This window comes from Zootoca vivipara, chromosome 7 (assembly GCF_965207765.1).
Source record: "Zootoca vivipara chromosome 7, rZooViv2.hap1.1, whole genome shotgun sequence".
NCBI lineage: Eukaryota > Metazoa > Chordata > Lepidosauria > Squamata > Lacertidae > Zootoca > Zootoca vivipara.
This window is the reverse complement of record NC_142590.1, coordinates 44,656,566-44,674,932: the sequence shown is the minus strand read 5'-3', so window position 1 is coordinate 44,674,932 and position 18,367 is coordinate 44,656,566. Positions and strand designations below refer to the sequence as shown.

The 18,367-nt window shown below is 45.3% G+C and overlaps 1 protein-coding gene across 1 annotated transcript in view; it reads left to right on the top strand.

The window, feature by feature from the left end:
• ZSWIM5 (zinc finger SWIM-type containing 5) overlaps positions 1–18,367 on the top strand; it is a 118,841-nt gene that overhangs the window by 95,350 nt on the left and 5,124 nt on the right. The window contains exons 5-11 of the mRNA XM_035124179.3: positions 9,212–9,391; positions 10,618–10,794; positions 13,710–13,856; positions 14,552–14,689; positions 15,391–15,651; positions 16,587–16,722; positions 18,174–18,328. Of these exons, the coding sequence (XP_034980070.3) occupies positions 9,212–9,391; positions 10,618–10,794; positions 13,710–13,856; positions 14,552–14,689; positions 15,391–15,651; positions 16,587–16,722; positions 18,174–18,328 (1,194 nt within the window). The remainder of the gene's footprint in view (positions 1–9,211; positions 9,392–10,617; positions 10,795–13,709; positions 13,857–14,551; positions 14,690–15,390; positions 15,652–16,586; positions 16,723–18,173; positions 18,329–18,367) is intronic.

Here is an 18,367-nt window from a genome sequence, read left to right as displayed (position 1 = left end):
GGGAGCTTTTTATGCAAAGCATATGCTCTAAAACTGAGCTATGGTGCCTCCCCAAGATATGGTTATCCCCATCCCCTTTTCACAGGCTTGTCTTGCAATTTAATATCTGAGTTTGGAGAAACTTTTGCCCTCCTGTTCTTTATCTGCATAGGAAATGAGCAATGCATAGAAAGCTAACTTGCCTGCAGGCCACATCTTTGCCTTTTAGCAGCCAGGGCAAGTGCCTGCCACTGTCAGTTAGCGTAATAGAGGCCTGTAGGCTGCCATGCAAACAGCCTCTTTGAACTTTGCTTGTGGCTGAAAACTGGGGAAGAGATTTATATTCCAAGACAATCTGCCATAGCCTTTTATTTGGGAGATGGTGGTTGAGTTTGGATGTCACAATAAACCATGGTTTATCTTGATGAGAAAGAGCTGCAGTGAGCCTTTAGCGCTCTTTCCCCTCGCCCTCCCCTCGCTTCAGCTTCCATTTTTCACTAACTGCAGTTTAACCAATGCTTTGAAGTGGGGTTGTCTCAAACAAACCATGGTTAGGATTAACCACAATTTGTCAGTTTGTGACAAAATGACAAGTTGTGGTTAATCTGAAACAAAAGTGAAACTTCCAAGTTCTTCATGACTGGTAGTAATGAGGAGTGTGTGAACCCGAATGTTGGATTGCTCCTGTCATAATGAAGTTGATCAAATAAACCGTGTTTATTATGATGTCCAAATACAACTGCTATATCTTTCAAGGCAGCTAGTATTTATCCTGCAAGCCAAGAAGTCTGCTGTTTCTACCGGCCCAATTGAGTAGTGTTTGATCCAGATTTGAAATGAAAATAGTGCTGCAGCCCAGGCCTGAAGTATAGCCGAGTTTGTACTGTTAGAGGTGATGAGAGGAATATTGTTGCCAGGCTGAACCCAGCACTTTGTTTGATCTTTAACAGAGAGAGAGAGAGAGAGAGAGACCAGGACTCCAGGAGTGCAGTTCTGTATGTCGGAATACTCAGTGCAGTTCATCAGTATAAATGTGTATATTTTTATGTATAATCTTGGCTGGGGTAGCAGTAAGAGAGGGAAACACAGAGAGGCAAGGGAAAGAAGGACCGAGAGCCCTGGAGCAGGGAAATATGTGCCCACTGACCCCCGAAGAGAGCTCTGAAGTCCAGACTCCTCCCCTTTAACAATTTGTTTCTAAGCCTTTAGCATATACTGCCTACATGTTTTCAGGGTTTTCTTTGCATTCATGAGCGGAAGCCTGTTTTTCAAGGTTTGTGCCAGATCCAGCAAAATCATGTAGAAGCAACACTTCATAAGTAGGACCGCAAACCTGTCACCCCAAAGCAGTCTGGGTTATCTGTATGGAAAGGCATAATGAGGATTGAAGAAACTATTCTTTGCACTTCTGGTTTAAAGTATGCATTGCTACCTTTTAGAGATGGTTTGCAGGTTGTCATTGTGGTGTAGTGGTTAAGAGCGGTAGACTCATAATCTGGGGAACCGGGTTTGCGTCTCCGCTCCTCCACATGCAGCTGCTGGGTGACCTTGGGCTAGTCACACTTCTTTGAAGTCTCTCAGCCTCCTCCTCCTCCTCCTCCTCCTCCTCCTCCTCCTCCTCCTCCTCTTCTTTTTCTTCTTTTGGGCAAGCCAGACAATTTCTATCCTCAGCCCTCCACCCCAGCTGCCATGACTGTTTGGGCTGTGTAGAGCATGGTTGCAAGAGTGTTGCAGATACATATTAAATCATGCTCACAACATCAGCTAGGTGACAAACAGCATACAGTAGGCTGCTTCTCCTTATTTGGAGGCTGAGTGCTTCCCCCACCATGCCATTGCTCTCTCTCTCTCTCTCTCTCTCTCTCTCTCTCTCTCTCTCTCTCTCTCTCTCTCTCTGTGTGTGTGTGTGTGTGTGTGTGCTTGCGTGCTTGCCCAACCATTTAAACATAAAAGGAGAGGCAAGCACCATCAAGAGAGGAGGGAATGTTTCAGCCAGAGGCTCATTCATGTAATGCCAAATCATGGTTTGTGGAGCAAGGCTGCCCCAACTCTGCTCCTTAGACCGTTGCTGCCTCTTATGGACCTTATGAAAATTATGTATAATGTATTCCTTCTCTCCAGTGCCAAAGAACACACCTCCCTTTTAAAGGCTGCAAAAAACACCGGTCCACTGCCCCTCAGTAAGGCACCTCAACCTTTTCCTTTATAGGTTGGGGAGAGGGGCACCAAGTTTAGAAAGCCTTCTTTTATATTCCAGAAAGGCCTTACTGGTCTTTGCAGGAAGAAGAAAGCTGCCCATCCTGAACTACATGCTTTCAAGCTCAGGCTGAATTATTCCTCTTAAAAACCTCTATCTAGTTTGCAATGTGAACTGAGATCTATGTTAAGCATAACAGCATCAGCAAAGGTTCATCTGGCCTGGGAAACCCAAAAGCGAGACATGAGCTCAATAGCTCTCTCTGCACTTTGCTCTCCAGCAACTGGTATTCATGGAAAGGAGGGTTTTTATTCCCAGTAACTGTCAGACATTTCTTTAAAGCACAAATGGTGTGTGCAGATTATTCTGCCAGTTGAAACGCAAGAGCAAAACTAATATTGCCATTGCATGAGAATCTTTGGAGGTTTAATTGCTGCAGTGCACTATTGGAGATTAGATCCTAATTGTGAGAAGTAGATTGAAAACAGTTGGACTACAGCTTGACCTTAATCTCTCTGGAGACGGTTTATGTATTTCCTTTGTTTACAGTTGGGGATTGGGCTAGGTTTGCAGGGGGGTGGGGTCGAGAGAATAAAATGAGGGGGAAATAGGCTTAGTTCAGATGAAACACAAAAGAAACAAGCCTCAGGCTCCACAAGCTCCAATTACCTCCCACACTTCCTGGTTTTCCATAAACTATAATTTGCCATTTTGTTTGGACTCAAGTCAATAGAGGAAGAGCAGGAAATGTGTGAGCCCGAGGCTTGTTCTTGTAGTGCCAGGTTTGGCGTTATTACATCTGGACTTTGGGTTTTGGTTTCAGTACAGTCAGTGGCACTGTGGTCACCTCTAGCCTCTCCTTATGACAGTGGTGTTCAAGATTCCTGTCCACAGAAACATCTGCACATTGCGGAGGGTCTTGGGAGTGTGTTTCTAGGCACATTCTCAGTTTGTGTCAGCACCAGTGAGGCCTGTGAGGGGGGGGGTCTAAGCTGCTACTCTATGCATGGACAAGTCCTTTCTCTGCCATTACAAATAATATCCTTGTGGAATTCCTTATAGGCTTCTGTGAAATCCTGGCCATGGAAAACTTTGGCCTTAAGAGAAAAATGGTAAAGTTTTCTTTTTCTTAATCTACTACCATCCTGATAAAAATTATTTTTAAAAAAGATCTAAAGGATAGACAATAGTTGAGTATACTTATGCCTATGCGAGAGAGGTTTTGAAAGAGAGAAGAAGGTTGTGCTAATAAGTTTTGTTATGAGATTTTATGGAAATGTATTTAATAAATAAATACATTGGTAACAGTATGCTATTTTGAGTGAAAGGAGCACCTTTTTTTATAAAGTGCAGCTAAAGGGTTTATGGTGAGACAGTCTTCTGGAATTGTGTCTGTTTTAAATGGATTGTGTCTAATTAATTTTTTTAAGTGGGGCTGTAGCTCAATAGAGAATGTGCTTTGTATTCATAAGATCCCAGGATCCCTCTCCAGGTTAAAAAAAGGACACAGGGAATTATTATGGGTGGATTGGACATTACTGATAGATGAAGCAGCACTGGAAGGCAAGTTCATGTGTTCAAGATGATATGGGCAATTTTAATATATGCACCTTTTCAAGGTGATATGGAAAAGCCAGTGGTGCAGTGACATAAATAGCAGTACTGATTACTAGGGATTTTAGTATATGTACCACTTGGGCTAATTTTAGACTTAACCACTCCCATGTGAACACTGCTCTGTCCTTTTCCATGGTGCTTTCTGTGAAGCTGTAACATTTAAATACTGCTTACACCGTGCATATCACCCAGTCTTTGGAAAGTACGGTGGTACCTTGGGTTACAGACGCTTCAGGTTACAAACTCCGCTAACCCAGAAATAGTACCTCGGGTTAAGAACTTTGCTTCAGGATGAGAACAGAAATTGCACGGCGGTGGCAGGAGGCCCCATTAGCTAAAGTGGTATCTCAGGTTAATAACAGTTTCATGTTAAGAACAGACCTCCGGAACAAATTAAGTTCTTAACCAGAAGTACCTCTGTAGACTGAAAGGCAAGGTATAACATTTCCAGATTAGATAGAGTGCCCATGCATACCAGCACTGACATCTCCAAGGATATGCCAGTGCGGATGTTATGCATGCATAGTTGGGTGGTGCATAAGACATGAAGCATTTAAACACACCACATTAAAATGTCCTTTCGACAGCTCTTACATGAATGCGATAACCTTAAAAATGGCTCAGACTCAAGCAAGCATTGATAACATTAGTCATATTCCAGTTTGAAAAGAGAAACATACTTTAGCTAAAATCTACCCTTGTTTTGGAAAGGGTGAATCTTCATCATTCATATGAGAACCAACTAAAACATTTCTTTAAAATTGGTCAAACAAAGCTTAGTCCCCTAAACCAAATAATCAGGTGTACAGCATGAGAGGCTAGGTGAGGGCAGGGCAGTTGAAGACTGCAGACCTAGAGACAGGCCAAGCATCGTAGGCTACCACAGATTGCAGAGTAAGCTTAGTTTGCAGACTGAGTTGCTCCAGAACATGCAAAGCACAGCATCCATACAGGTTTTCCCTTGCTCTTAGGCTGTGAAATAATGGTCTCAGCAGCAGTCAGGGCTTGCGCTAGAAAGACTGTTTCACATCTAGCACAGAATATACTGGTTCTCATTTCAAAGCATATCCATCTGGATTTCTAGCAAAGGTGACATAAGGTGGACATCTGGTATCTTACTTTGCATTGGTATTGTCCAAGAGGTAGGATACTATTGAGGATTGAACATACGCCAGATTCAGGAGTTCAGGTCAGGGATGTCTTGTTATTACTTGCACACTTTTCCGAAACCAAACATGGGCAAGTGTAATCTGATCCACTTCCTTCTTTGCTTGCTTGCTTGCAAGCAAGCAAGCAAGCAAAGCATTCTAAGCCTCACTTCAGTGGCAGCTCCTGCATGTAAAACTTGTGTGATAGTGGTTTCATTTGCATGTCATGGTAGACTAAGCTATGACTTACCAGGACTGTGCAAAGATGCTTGTTCGTGGAGAGGAACTCATACCTGCTTTGTTCCTCTCTAGTCTTTTCAGAACAGTGCAGCAGCTAAGCCAAGGAAACCTGGAATCATGGTTAAGGTTTGTTCTCCTTAACTATGATCTGTTTGCTATCATCACTTGTAATCCTTTGGATCGAACTAATTTGATGGAATACACTCAGTTAATCCTGCTGCCACTTTTTGTGGGCATCAAATAAGTCTTGCAGATCTTAGGGACATGTGTAGCTTGTCAATTAGCTAACCAAATTCCTATACAGTTCTCACTTGCAAGTTTGCCATCTATGCATAGACACAAATTCTGCACTCCAACTCCTGGATTCTGTCATTCCAAATCTGAATAAAGTTCTCTCTTTCTTTTTCTCATTGTGTCCCCTGCTGCAAAAGTGCACATCCATGCAACAAATCACTTATGAAGAGGTAAATAGATATTCAAATTGGTGTGGACAACCAGAGGAAAGGCATAAGCCCAGCCAGCCTTCTTCACACTGGATAGCCATTATGGTTTATAATTAACATCATATTTCTACCTGTTTCTCATATTTTAAGACATACCTATAAAATAAGCCATAGCAGGATTTTTAAGCATTCAAGGAATATAAGCCATACCCCGAAAATAAGACATAGTGATAGGCGCAGCAGCAATGCCGGCCGCGGCAGGAGGAGGAGGAAAAAAATAAGACATCCCTTGAAAATAAGCCATAGTGTGATTTTTTGAGGAAAAAATAAATATAAGACGTGTCTTATAATATGAGAAACATGGTATCTATATAAAAATATCAATGTTTGTAAGTTGAAGTTGGATATTTCCTGAAATAGAGGCATTCTAAACATTGCCAGTGTAGATTTCTGCTGTTCCCACACAAGTTGACAAACTTTTTGTTGATTCTATAAGTCAGCTATGGTATCTTGAAGAAGCATTGCATATTTCCAGGTAGGCACTGCTGCAGTTTCAGCATCCACAAGAGAGATGTACAACATTGATATGAATGAATAACAAATTATACATTTATTGTCCAAGAAACTTATTGTGCAGAAATGATTAAAGAACCTTTTAATGAGGGTGAAAGAGGAGAGCGCAAAATATGGTCTGAAGCTCAACATCAAAAAACCCAAGATCATGGCCACTGGTCCCATCACCTCCTGGCAAATAGAAGAGGACGAAATGGAAGCAGTGAGAGATTTTACTTTCTTGGGCTCCTTGATCACTGCAGATGGTGACAGCAGTCACGAAATTAAAAGACGCCTGCTTCTTGGGAGAAAAGCAATGACAAACCTAGACAGCATCTTAAAAAGCAGAGACATCACCTTGCCGACAAAGGTCCGTATAGTTAAAGCTATGGTTTTCCCAGTAGTGATGTATGGAAATGAGAGCTGGACCATAAAGAAGGCTGATCGCCGAAGAATTGATGCTTTTGAATTATGGTGCTGGAGGAGGCTCTTGAGAGTCCCATGGACTGCTAGAAGATCAAACCTATCCATTCTTAAGGAAATCAGCCCTGAGTGCTCCCTGGAAGGACAGATCGTGAAGCTGAGGCTCCAATATTTTGGCCACCTCATGAGAAGAGAAGAATCCTTGGAAAAGACCCTGATGTTGGGAAAGATTGAGGGCACTAGGAGAAGGGGACGACAGAGGACGAGATGGTTGGACAGTGTTCTCGAAGCTACGAACATGAGTTTGACCAAACTGCGGGAGGCAGTGCAAGACAGGAGTGCCTGGCGTGCTATGGTCCATGGGGTCACGAAGAGTCGGACACGACTAAACGACTAAACAACAACAACAACTTCAAGGAAGTACTGTGATGCTAGTGGGCTCTGACCAGTGTTCCGTGTTAAGTCATATGTTGATGACACACATTCTGTGTAGCTTATTACCCTCCTCCAACACAGTAACTGGTATCAGATTTCAGAACAGGGCAATTAGAGAGCGGTCTATCCCCTGTCATTCATTTCCAGCAGCCTGAGGTTTAGATCAGCTGTTTTGTATAAACCCAAATGAGAGTTTAAAAACCTGCCACCCAGGAGCCAACTCTGTGAATTAATTTATGCTGAGCATTGTGGCACTCTCCCAGCCCTTTATCAAAAGAACTGACTCTTTAAATTGGCAGCGTTGGGGAAACAGCCCTGCTGCAGGCCATTGAACTCCATGGGAGGACTTGCCGGCTGGGAGACTTCAAAAGCCAGATCTATAGAGCTGCACTCTTTTACCCTGTATGAGGAAAGGGAAAGAGACTCTTAGAAGTTCAAGGATGGCTGCCCTGTATTTGTGGTTGGGCCCCAAAAGGAAATGCCAGGAAATGCCCCCAAACAGTTCCATGCCGCTGCTGTAAAGAATGCTCTGGAGGCGGAAAAAAGTCCTGCTCGTTCTCCAGAGATTTGTGGAAAAGTCTGAGCCGCTTAAAATAAGGCCGGAGAAGGAGATTAACAGACTCTCAAGTGGGGTGAGGGCAAGATGAACTAAACAGAATGGGCAAACATGGATGGCTTTTGCTGCCTTATAGCCCAAACCTGCAACCTACCAGATCTGAACAGAGCCCACCAGCGGTGTATGGAAGCCCACCAGGTGCTTGGCATAGTCCCTGTTTTAGCAAACAGGCAAGTGCAAGAGGTTTTCAGAGCCCCTGGTAGCCCCACACATAGCTGGTGGGCTCTGTGCTGCTTAGTAGGTCATATATTATGCAGGTCTGCTGCAGTCTCTGGCTGTGATTGGAATTGGTAATTTCCCAAGCCAGCAGGAAGAGTCCCAGTCAGTGCCACTTGTGAGAGGAGAGCAGCTTGCTTAGTTGGAGTTGTGCAAAGCTCAAGATTAGCTCTGGATATAATGTTACCTTTTCCTTACAGCATCTTCTCTTGATGGAAATGTATGCAGGTTTTTGAGTTACCGTACATAGCAGGCCATGAAATTGGCCCAATCAAACATATAACTCTGTGTGTGTGTGTGTGTGTGTCCGCGCGCGCGCATGTGTGTGCTTTAGGACTAGCATAAATAGCTTTCTGCTATAGAGCTTTCACTGAAGGCTGAATTCTCTTCCTTGGCTGGAATAAGGTTCTATACCACAGGACCGAAAGTTTGGCACTATTTTTAGTATGGTATGGTTGAAATTGTCTTCCCTTTGCATGTAACTAAGAATAAAAGCATCAATGAAGTAGACTGCAGTCCACAAAAATGTATGCCATAATATTTTTTGTTAGTCTTTAAAGTGCCACAAAACTTTCTATTATTATTAACAAAGAGGCATTGTATGTTGCTTTAGGGCAGATGTGGCTATTCTGTGGCTCTCCAGATGTTGCTGGACTATAGCTCCCATCAGCTCCTGGTAAGGGATGATGAGAGTTGTAGTCCAAAACTTACTTAACTATCTCTTCCTTGCCTCTTCTATGCATTCTGATCACTGCTTTGTTTGACAGCTATGCCAAGATCACAGTAAGGAGTATTATGCCAGCAGGGTGCTGTGAAAAACTTCAAGTTTTGGGGGAGTAGTTTTCAGCAATTAACATGAAAAACCTCTTCAATGCAAATAGGCTGGAGAACAATGGCAGATGAAATGCCATTGTGAATATTGCTTTTCTAAAGTGGAGCAAACGTTTACTGGGTAAAAATCAGGTTATCATTTGGAACTTCTGACTCTTGGGCTTGCTGTGGTATTTTAAAGCAGTCTTTGATGTGCAGTTCAAACAGGAATTTTGTCCTGGCAGATCGAAATAAACTCAGATGCATATGCAATTATTGTCTCCCAATTTCCATCTCTCAAGAATACAGTGGAGTTTCTGTATGGAAAAATGTTGACTTTAGCTATTTCTTTGCTTTTATAAATCCTCCCTCCCAATGTGCAGTGCATTTCCCGAAGCAAGATGTGGATGTTTCTTAAAAAAAATTCCCCAGGTGGGGAAACATTGTGGGGGGTGGGGGGAACCTTGCTGCATGCTTACACAAAATAGCAGTGAATAACTCCTTCTGCATTTCTGCATATGGTTCATTCATACAGGGGCCCTGTGGGTGTGTGTGGTGTTAAATCCACACTGCACACTAGAAGAGAAGGGATGCTGGCTGCGGCAGCTGCGGAAGTGGGGAGATATGGATGTCTGCCCATTGGAGGATGGGAATTACGGCAATGAACTTCCCAACATCACTAGTGCACTTACTCAGAGCTCCAGTCACAGGCAAAGTAAGTTGGGGGGTGGGTGAGAGTGTCTTGTCTTCTGCTATGTAATGTTTTTCACACCGGGGAACCCCAGTGTTATAACAAGCTGTTGAACAAAAAAAAGGAGAAAGGAAAGACCCCAGCTGTGCACAAATATAAAAGCTTGCTCAGGTGAGAGATTATCCCTATTGTTGCCTCTGCATGCCATTTGGTAGACTCCTCTATGGAAGTACCAGGGTGATGTTTACAGTATGGAGATACGCAGCCCTATCAGTAGGGCTTCTTCCACACTACACACTTCATACGTGTTTTGTTTAAAAGAGCTCATTGAGGGGGAAACTGCTGAAATGCAAATGTTGCCTGGCTTGAATTCTTATTTTGGAATACTGACTTTTCCCATTTCTAGGTATCTCTGGTGGCTCATGCTTTCCCCACCCCATCCATTCTCTTGCTATCCTTCTCTTTATCCATGCTTGCTGGGTTTGGGTCATGGGAGGAATGGTTATCCAGGGAGGGCTGGTACTGCTGCGGGATTGGTCGTTTTGCATACTACTACTACAAACAAGAACCAATACATTTAAAAAGAAGTAGTTAAAGTTTAGTGAATCCTTTGTGTCCTCAAATATCCCCTGTGCTGCATTTCATTGTGACGAAGCCCATTCGTATAGCTGGAACTTTAGGGTGAAGTCTGCACAAGCACCAGCTGTGTACTTTGCATTGTGAAGAGTCCATTGCAACCCATGTGGAGAGAGGAAACTGCATCTGTGTTGTTTTGTAGGGCATTTAGCAATTCTAAGCATAATTAGTTATTGGAAGCCTCCTCCCGTTAAACTGCGAACACTCCCACATTTTGGATTAAAAACCCAAAGCTTCTTAACTATCAGCCCTCCTCACCCTTTGGCCTCAAATCTATCTCTAAATTGGACAGCTATTTAGATTGAATGCATGCTGATTTGCCCTAATTAATTAATAGCAATAGTACAATCTGGGATTTTCAAGTCTTTGCTTGCCAGCAGTCCTGCTGCAAGCGGGAGGGATATATTAGACAGACGTGGTAGCAAATCTCTAGTGAATTACTTTGTTTGGATATGGTTTAATTGTTTTAAAACATGGTGACAGGAAATTCTGCTTATTGTGGTATGGTTTGTTGTGGTGATGGCCGAGCACCTCAGTGGTCAGACCCATGGTGGCAAAAACTAACCAAGTCCATGCAACACACTTGGCTACTCTGTGTGCTCTTTTCCTTGTAGGCTCTTTAGCAAGGTCAAGACGCACAGTGTTCACTCGTGCCATCGAAGGTTGTGACCTGCACTGGCAGGATAGCCACCTCCAGCGGATAATCAGCAGCGACTTCTACATCTCTCCCTCTTATCAAAGGGAGGGCGAGGGCCTCCTCTTCAACTCACAAGGACAGCCTTTGTGGCTGGGTAAGTTGTCACTCTTCTTGGTAGCAGCCATTATGTTCTTGCTTGGTAGCACACTACTCTGGGGATTCCGGTATGCTGAAGGAAGAATATTGTGTTTGATCAAGAGATGACTGGAAAATTAAATTTGGAATCCTACTCTGGTAAAATAAGAAAAGTACACATTTGTGGTCACTTTAGGGAAGAACACATCATCTACTCACCTTGCGGAACCTGAGAATTTATGGCATCTAGTCATTTCCTATGCAAACCTGGGTCCCTTGACAGGAAGCTTGTGCCTGGCCTCAAAGACATCTTACCTGGCCTCTGGTCCTTTTCTTGGGATACCAAGGGACAGATTAAACTAAGCAGTTGTGTTAGCAGGAGCCAGTGTAATGAGTCCCGCAAGTGCAACAGGGTTTCCTCCCTCTCCTTCCCTGCACCTCTTAAATTGGCTTGGGGTTGGGGTTGGAAGAACCCCTCAAACAGAACACGGGGGAAGGAGTGGGGAGATAGTTCCATCTGGCAAGCAGAAATATTCGTGCTGGTGGAATGGTCATATAGCACAACATTGAATTCCTTCCCTTCTTGAAACTTTCTCTGTTTCAGGATGGGAAGAGCCTTATGCTGCACAGTAACTTAAGGCAACGGTGTCTTGGAGAAGTTTGTCCAAGGCTGTAATGCCAGCAAAGATGGTTATCTGCCTGACACTAAACAGGAGACTCCACATCTGTGGTTCAAACATTAAGCTGCGGTAGCAGCTATACAGGAAGAAGATAGTGTGACGCACATGTGTGCATATATATATATATATATATATGTATAATCAGCAAGGCCAAAACCAAGATACCCGAACTCCTTCACACTGCAGATGTGCTTAGTCACATGTTGTCAGAGTGCTATAGATGTGGTCATCACAGGAAGACAATTTTGCAGTTTCTCCCAGAGCCTCTGCTTCTACAGCTGAGTACTCAGGCTGCACCATCGATCAACATTTGCTATGCTGTTCAGAGTACTGAAGTTCAGGGACTCTCTAGCACCCCACCAGAGCTGAACCAACTGCACCAGCAACCCAAGTGATTGCTTGGGGTGGCAATATCTTAAGGTGTGCCAGTGAAGCTGAGGGGTGCACCTGTCTCATCCCTTGCAGCAGATGTGCCTGGGCACAATTCAAGTACAGTACCACAGCCTGGCATCCATAGCAATGCATGGGATCCTGAGTGGCACCATTTGAATCATGTGGAACAACCGTCTGGAGCCACAAAAAGATGTGGTGAAACTTTGCTTTATCCTGCTCCTCAGGCCTCAGTGGTTTACATAAATTCCTCCCTAGCTTGCAAGATGTCTGACTTGCCAAAGGAATTAATCCCACACGTTGTGATTCTGAAATGTTGTTGTCTTGTCTTCCCACTCTCTGGGGTTTTTTGGAGCTCCTCCTAGAGGACATCAGCAGCACCATGGAATTGCTTTTGATTTGCCAGCAGCATTTGAATGATGCCGTGCTTTATATGATGCACGATCACTAGAGATTCTTTTTGAAAGGTTTGTGCCTCAAGCCTTCTGCTCATCTGTAGCCTTTAATAACAGGAGATTTGGAGGAGGGAGTATAGCTGCATTTTAAAGGCCTTTGGAGACCTTGTAGAAAATGCTTCCTTTAGAGGAAGTCATGCTCCTCTGGCTTTGGCTTCTTCTACGTTTCCCCACGGCAGAGACATTTGCGGAGGAGCGGGCCCTTTGTTGCTTCCGCCCCACCCCCGTGCGTGTCATCTGTTCCCCCTTACGACCTCTCCCTCAGAGTCGCAATCCTCTCCACAGCAACTGTGACTTCAGGTGGAGATCAACCAGCAGGAACAGATGAATTTCTGTGCCACACAATGGTTTTGCTCACAGGGGCAAGCTGTTTCTGAGTAATTGAGATCCTCAGGAATGACACAAAATGCACACTCAGTGGAGAAGTGCTTCCAGTGAGGGATTCAGGGAGCTGAGCCCAAGTTGCAGGAGGAGAGTTGCAGGATGAGCCCAAGTCTTTCCTAGGCAAGGAGAGTTGAGAGGTGTGAGGGGTGGAACAGCTAAGTGTGGCGCTTTTTGGGATGGAGCTGGATGCTGGGAACATTTTCAGCATCAGTTATACAAAGCAAATGCAGATGCCTTTGTTCCAATGGAAATCCAGCATGCCTGGGAGAAGGCCAGGCTGAAAACCTTATCCTTTACTTGGCAGCTTTCCCTATGAAACACAGGTCTCTCCTACGAGGAAACATCTTAACATGCAATTCCTCACCTGCAGCTGGAAGTTGGAACATGCACCACATGCTATTTCTGCCTGTTTGGAATCAGTCATTATCTTCAAAGATTAGTTTAACTTGATGGAATATAAGCAGCTGCTGTATACTGAGTCAGACCCCTGGTCCATACAGCTTTGCTTTGTCAATACTGACTGGCACCAGCTCTCTAGGGTTTCACATGGGCATCTCTCCCAGGACTAGCAGGGATTGAACCTGGGGCCTTTTGCATGGAAAGCATGTTCTTCTCTTCCACTGAGTCCTCCCCTTAACTTGATGGGTGGTGTAGGACTTGTTTGCATTGGAAAGTAAGAGGTGGGTCCTTTATTGTTTCTGGCAGGAGCAGCAGTGGGCTGGCAGGATTAGGATCTGAACCGTATGATCAGAATAACATAGGACAGCCCACCTGGATCTTCGCCACTTCAGATTACAGGTGGAGGACTGTATATTTGGAAATTCCTCTATGGGAAACAACAATCCCATGTAATATTTATGCACACATGGTTTGGTTCTAATAAAGAACAAGGCAACAAAATAGAGAATTTAGATACAGAAATTGAATCCCAAGCTCCTGATCATAGAGTTGATTTGCTTATATAGACAATACCATTTGCCTATATTGTGGGCTTAATTGCACATGCTGTTTGTATTATGCCACAGAACACGTTCCCACAGCCTGTGCCCGTGTCGATGCCCTTCGTTCCCATGGATACCCTAAGGAAGCACTCCGCCTAACGGTGGCTATTATCAACACCCTGAGGTTGCAACAGCAGAGGCAGCTGGAGATATACAAGCATCAAAAGAAAGGTATGAGTTGGCCTGTTGTTGTGGGTTTAGGCTGGCCATCTTGAAGGATAGTTAAGTGCTTTTATGAGCATTGTAGGGCCCAGCAGAAGCTGCCTAGAGTTTTTCCCAACAGTAAAACAACAACAGCCCCCAAACCCCTCTTCCAACATTTTAGACTCACTCCACCTCCTGAGAGCACCTATCCCTGGATAGCTGAAGAGGCAGTGCCAGCTGAGATGGAGGGGGAGGGAGGGTAGGATTCTGATCCCATTATCAAGGATGAACAGATCCAACAGCTCCCCATAGGACGGGTGTGTCAAGTTGTGGGACACGGCTTTGCTCATCTTAGAATTCTGCTTATCATGCCCTTGCAGCTGATGCTGAAACTCTGTGCTGACTTTACAAATAAAGCCTTTGGGGATTTCCCAAGCCGAGAGAAAGTCTTTTGTCTGAGGTTGGGAGCCAGGACAGTGACCAGCTCACCTTGCCTAATAGTAAGCTCAGTCTTGTCACAATGGAAGAACATAGTACCAACATAGCAAATGGAAAGGGAGATGTGTGCAGGGGAGTCTTGACTGTCCTCTGCCGGGCTTGTGAAACTTTGTGCCTTGGAAGATGGAACCAGAGATTATGCCTCTTATGGCAGAAAGGGAGGCTCATAAGTAATTACTGTGGGATTTTCTCCCCACTTCCCTTATTCTATTTTCCTACTCCAGAACTGCTGCAGAGAGGAGCAACCACCATCACAAATCTGGAGAGCTGGGTGGGGCACCCCCTCAATCCCATTGGTTGCTTATTTCTCACTTTGACAGAAGCATGTCGAGTAGAGGATGAAAACTGTCTTGAAATTTCAGGTATGAGTATATGAGAACCCCAGACTGCCAAACCCTGAGCCCAGAGCAGTTTCTGCTCTTTCCCTGAGCTTCCATGTTGGAGCCATTTTCAAGTTTCTGTTGTTGTAGTCTATAGAGTTGGAAGAGGCTATTTATTCTGTTGTGGTTGGATTCCTGTGGGACACCCTGTGCTGACCAGAGGAAGAGGTCTTTGGGCAAACCGTTTCTGTGAAATATGCAAAAGCCAGTTGTTGGTCCCAGAAACAAATGCTGGCCTGCAGGCTGTCTGAGTGTTCAGCTGCCTCTGGCCCAACGTACCCTGTCAATCAGGGAGGGAGAAATTGTAGCCCTCCAGATATTGCTGGTGTCCAGCTTCCATCAGCCCCAGCCAGCATGGCCAGAGAGTTGTAGGCCAACAACAACTGAAGAGTCGTAAGTTTTCTCTGCCTGCTGTAGGTGAATTGAGGGGCTCAGGTGCTTTATGGCCTTCCTACCTTGCAGCTCCCCAATGCTGGTATGAATTAAAGGACTGTGAAGCTCAACACAGCTCAGCCCAGTACATCTGTTCATGTGAGCAGTGCCAGGAGGCAGGCACTGTGCTGTCTTCTAAAAGCAAGTAGGCTAAGAAGGACCAATGGCAGTGATGGAGCCAGTCAGGCTATGAATTTTGGAAGGAGGCAGGAGGGAGACCCCATCTTATTGATAACTCTCTTCTCCATCAGATGCTGGCGATGCCAAGCCTCCCGTGTATCAACATGTGCCTGTGGCCTATAGTTGCCCTGAGAGCGGGGAATCCTACCTTTCCCTCGCTTTGGAAGTCGCACTGATGGGGATGGGGCAGCAGCGGGTGATGCCAGAGGGCCTTTATGCTCAAGACAAAGTGTGGCGCAACGAGGAGCAAATCATTGCCCGCTTGCAGGAGCTGCAGCTGGACGCTGTGCTGGTGCAGACGCTACGCAAGCAGTGTATCCTGCTCCTGGAAGGTGAGAGGACTGAGATCCTGCCCTCTGCAGGAAGGAGGCTGAACCTACTACCTTAAGTTCCCTACATTAAGCAGTATATTCTATGGAAAAAACCCCTCGATCACATAACTTATACCATTCACATATGGATGGTCAGAAGGATATTTGATCAGAGCAATGTATGTTTATGGGATGGGGGTTGGGACCATAACGAGATAGGATCTCAAAAAGACATGTTCTCAAAGAGAGGTACTCGGTATAGATATCACCCTTCCCTGAGCACTAGAAATCCCACCAAAACCAAAAACAAGCCCCCTTTCTTATGCTTTGATGCTCTCCATACAGTTTGTTTCCCCCAATTTCCCCTACACTCACAAACCCGCTTAAAACACATGACGCTGGTTCAAGGAGGTTTTTCACTGAAAAGGAACCTGTTGCAGTGGGGATTGCAGCTCCTCTGTCGCAAGGCTCCCCACTTGCAGCTGTGTCGAGAAGGAAATCCTAGTCAGCCTCTTGCAAATTTCTGCTTTCCCCATACTCTCCACTGTGCCAGCATTTTCAAACCTCTGCAGTCCCCGTATACAGAGGAGGAGTTCAGTGTGTGGTCAGAGCAGCAGCCGGCGGCGGTGTGTGTGTGTCTTTTGTCCCCTGCTAGCTTCTGGTGCATCAAGAGGAAGGGGAGGAGCAGCAGGCCTTCTGTGTGATGGTTCAAGGGGTGTGTGCGTCTGATTCCATTGGGTCTGCAATTTTAGAACTCCTGAGTAGAACAAAATCAAGTATGCCCTCCCCGATACTTAGGAACCCAGCTTCTTTGGTCTGAATCTCTACCCTATAACAGAGGTCAGTTGGGAGGTATCCTCTTGCTTGCAGGACTGTTGAGCCAGCAAAACTCTCTGGCTTAAATTCAAAGGGTCTGGTTGCAGGATAGACACTGACATGGCTCTGTTCCTGACTAGGTGGCCCTTTCAGTGGCCTTGGCGAGGTCATCCACCGCGAAAGCGTCCCCATGCACACCTTTGCTAAGTACCTGTTTTCTGCCTTGCTGCCCCATGATGCTGACCTGGCCTACAAGCTGGCACTGCGCTCCATGAGGTTGGTACCACCTTTCCCCTTCCTTCATTTAATAAAAGGCAGCTTGCAATGGGAAGGTGGGAATGGCAAGTGCCCCCCCCCCAAAAAAAGATTACTCTGCGTCTTCAATTATTCTGTCCTAAAACTTCTCCAGCATCCAGTTTGCTACAGTACTATTTATTTTCCTGGCAGGATTTTCAAGGAAGAATTAGTATGCATTTTCCTTTAAAAAGGAATGCAAAGACAAAGTTACTGATTAGCAGGTGCAGTTGGTCTGTTTCATCAAAAGGCTGTTTATTCCTTACTTATACTGGTGGGTTTAAAAAAACAACAACCAGGGGTATTTTAGTCAGAACAGCATTCTGAAATTCTAAGGACCCAGTAGTTCTAGTATCGTCACGTGGGTTTCAGGCAAATAGTAGCGATGGAGTACAGAACTGGAGGGTTGGGAATGCTCCTAGATGGAGACCCCACATTCCACCCATAGTAACCGATGCAAAGAGTCTGCTTATAGATGCTCCAGCCAGATAGAAGAGCTGGTTCCCATGACACAGCCAAGCTAGCTCAGCGAGACCACATGGACATGCAAGATCCCAGGAGAGGAGGCTTTGCTTCATCCTGGCTTTTGACTGCTGCACCATGAAAGATTAAGCCAAGGTTTGGCTCACAATGTTGTTGGAATGGGGACTCCGGCTTAAGCTCTCTCCTCACTATCCATGAGCGGCAACCCTCAGCTATGGCCTGGCAGTAGGAAGGATGGGGTGGGGGGTGGGAGAAAAGCAGCTGGAAAGTGTGGGAGCCCTGCACATCCACGGAGTCTCACTGAGCCATAGTTTGTTTTGTTGTGTCGTGCGAACCAGGTTGTGTAGTGCGTTGAAAAGAGTAAGCAGGCTAGGACTGGATAGAGCAATGCCCTTGGTCTCTTGGGTGGTACCTTTGTTCTTCTTATCAGGAAGGGCATAACAGGAAATGCAGGAAGCCATCAGGTGTTGTAGTGGCTGTGTGTCCCAGCAAACAGGTTGGGCTGGGAGGGAGAGTTCTGGTTTCCAGAAGGCTGAAGGGGGGGGGGAGGCTTTAAGTAGAAACATGTGAGCAGGTAGCTCCAAACTGCAGCAGATGCCCTGGGGCAAGACAGCCCCCCTTCCCCGCCATCTCTAAGCAAAACCAGATGACTGCTGTGTGCAAATCATGCTTGGCTCTGACATGAAAGCACAAGAGGGGGATGTTTCTAAACTTATATTTTTCTTTACAAGTTTATAAATCACTCCTTAGTTCTCTCTAGTGGCCTTTCAAGTTTTGTTCAAGGCTGGTCTTGCATCCATATGTTGTAGAAGACCTCAAGGTTTACTACAGAGTTGTAACAGACAGCATACTATGGACAAAGAAAGCCAGATTAAAAATTTAGACTGACCCGACCCCTGGCAGGTACCCCTTCTTCACTGGCCTGACATTGCTGGTTTGGTTCTCCCTAGGCTGCCCGTTCTAGAGACAACTCCCTCAGGCGACGTCACCCACCCTCACCATATTGTTTCAGTGGTGCCTAGCAGATACCCGCGCTGGTTTACTCTGGGACACTTGGAATCACAACAGTGTGAACTTGCTTCCACTATGCTGACAGCAGCCAAAGGTGGGTGAAGGACTCCTTGCATAATGGATTATAGCCACC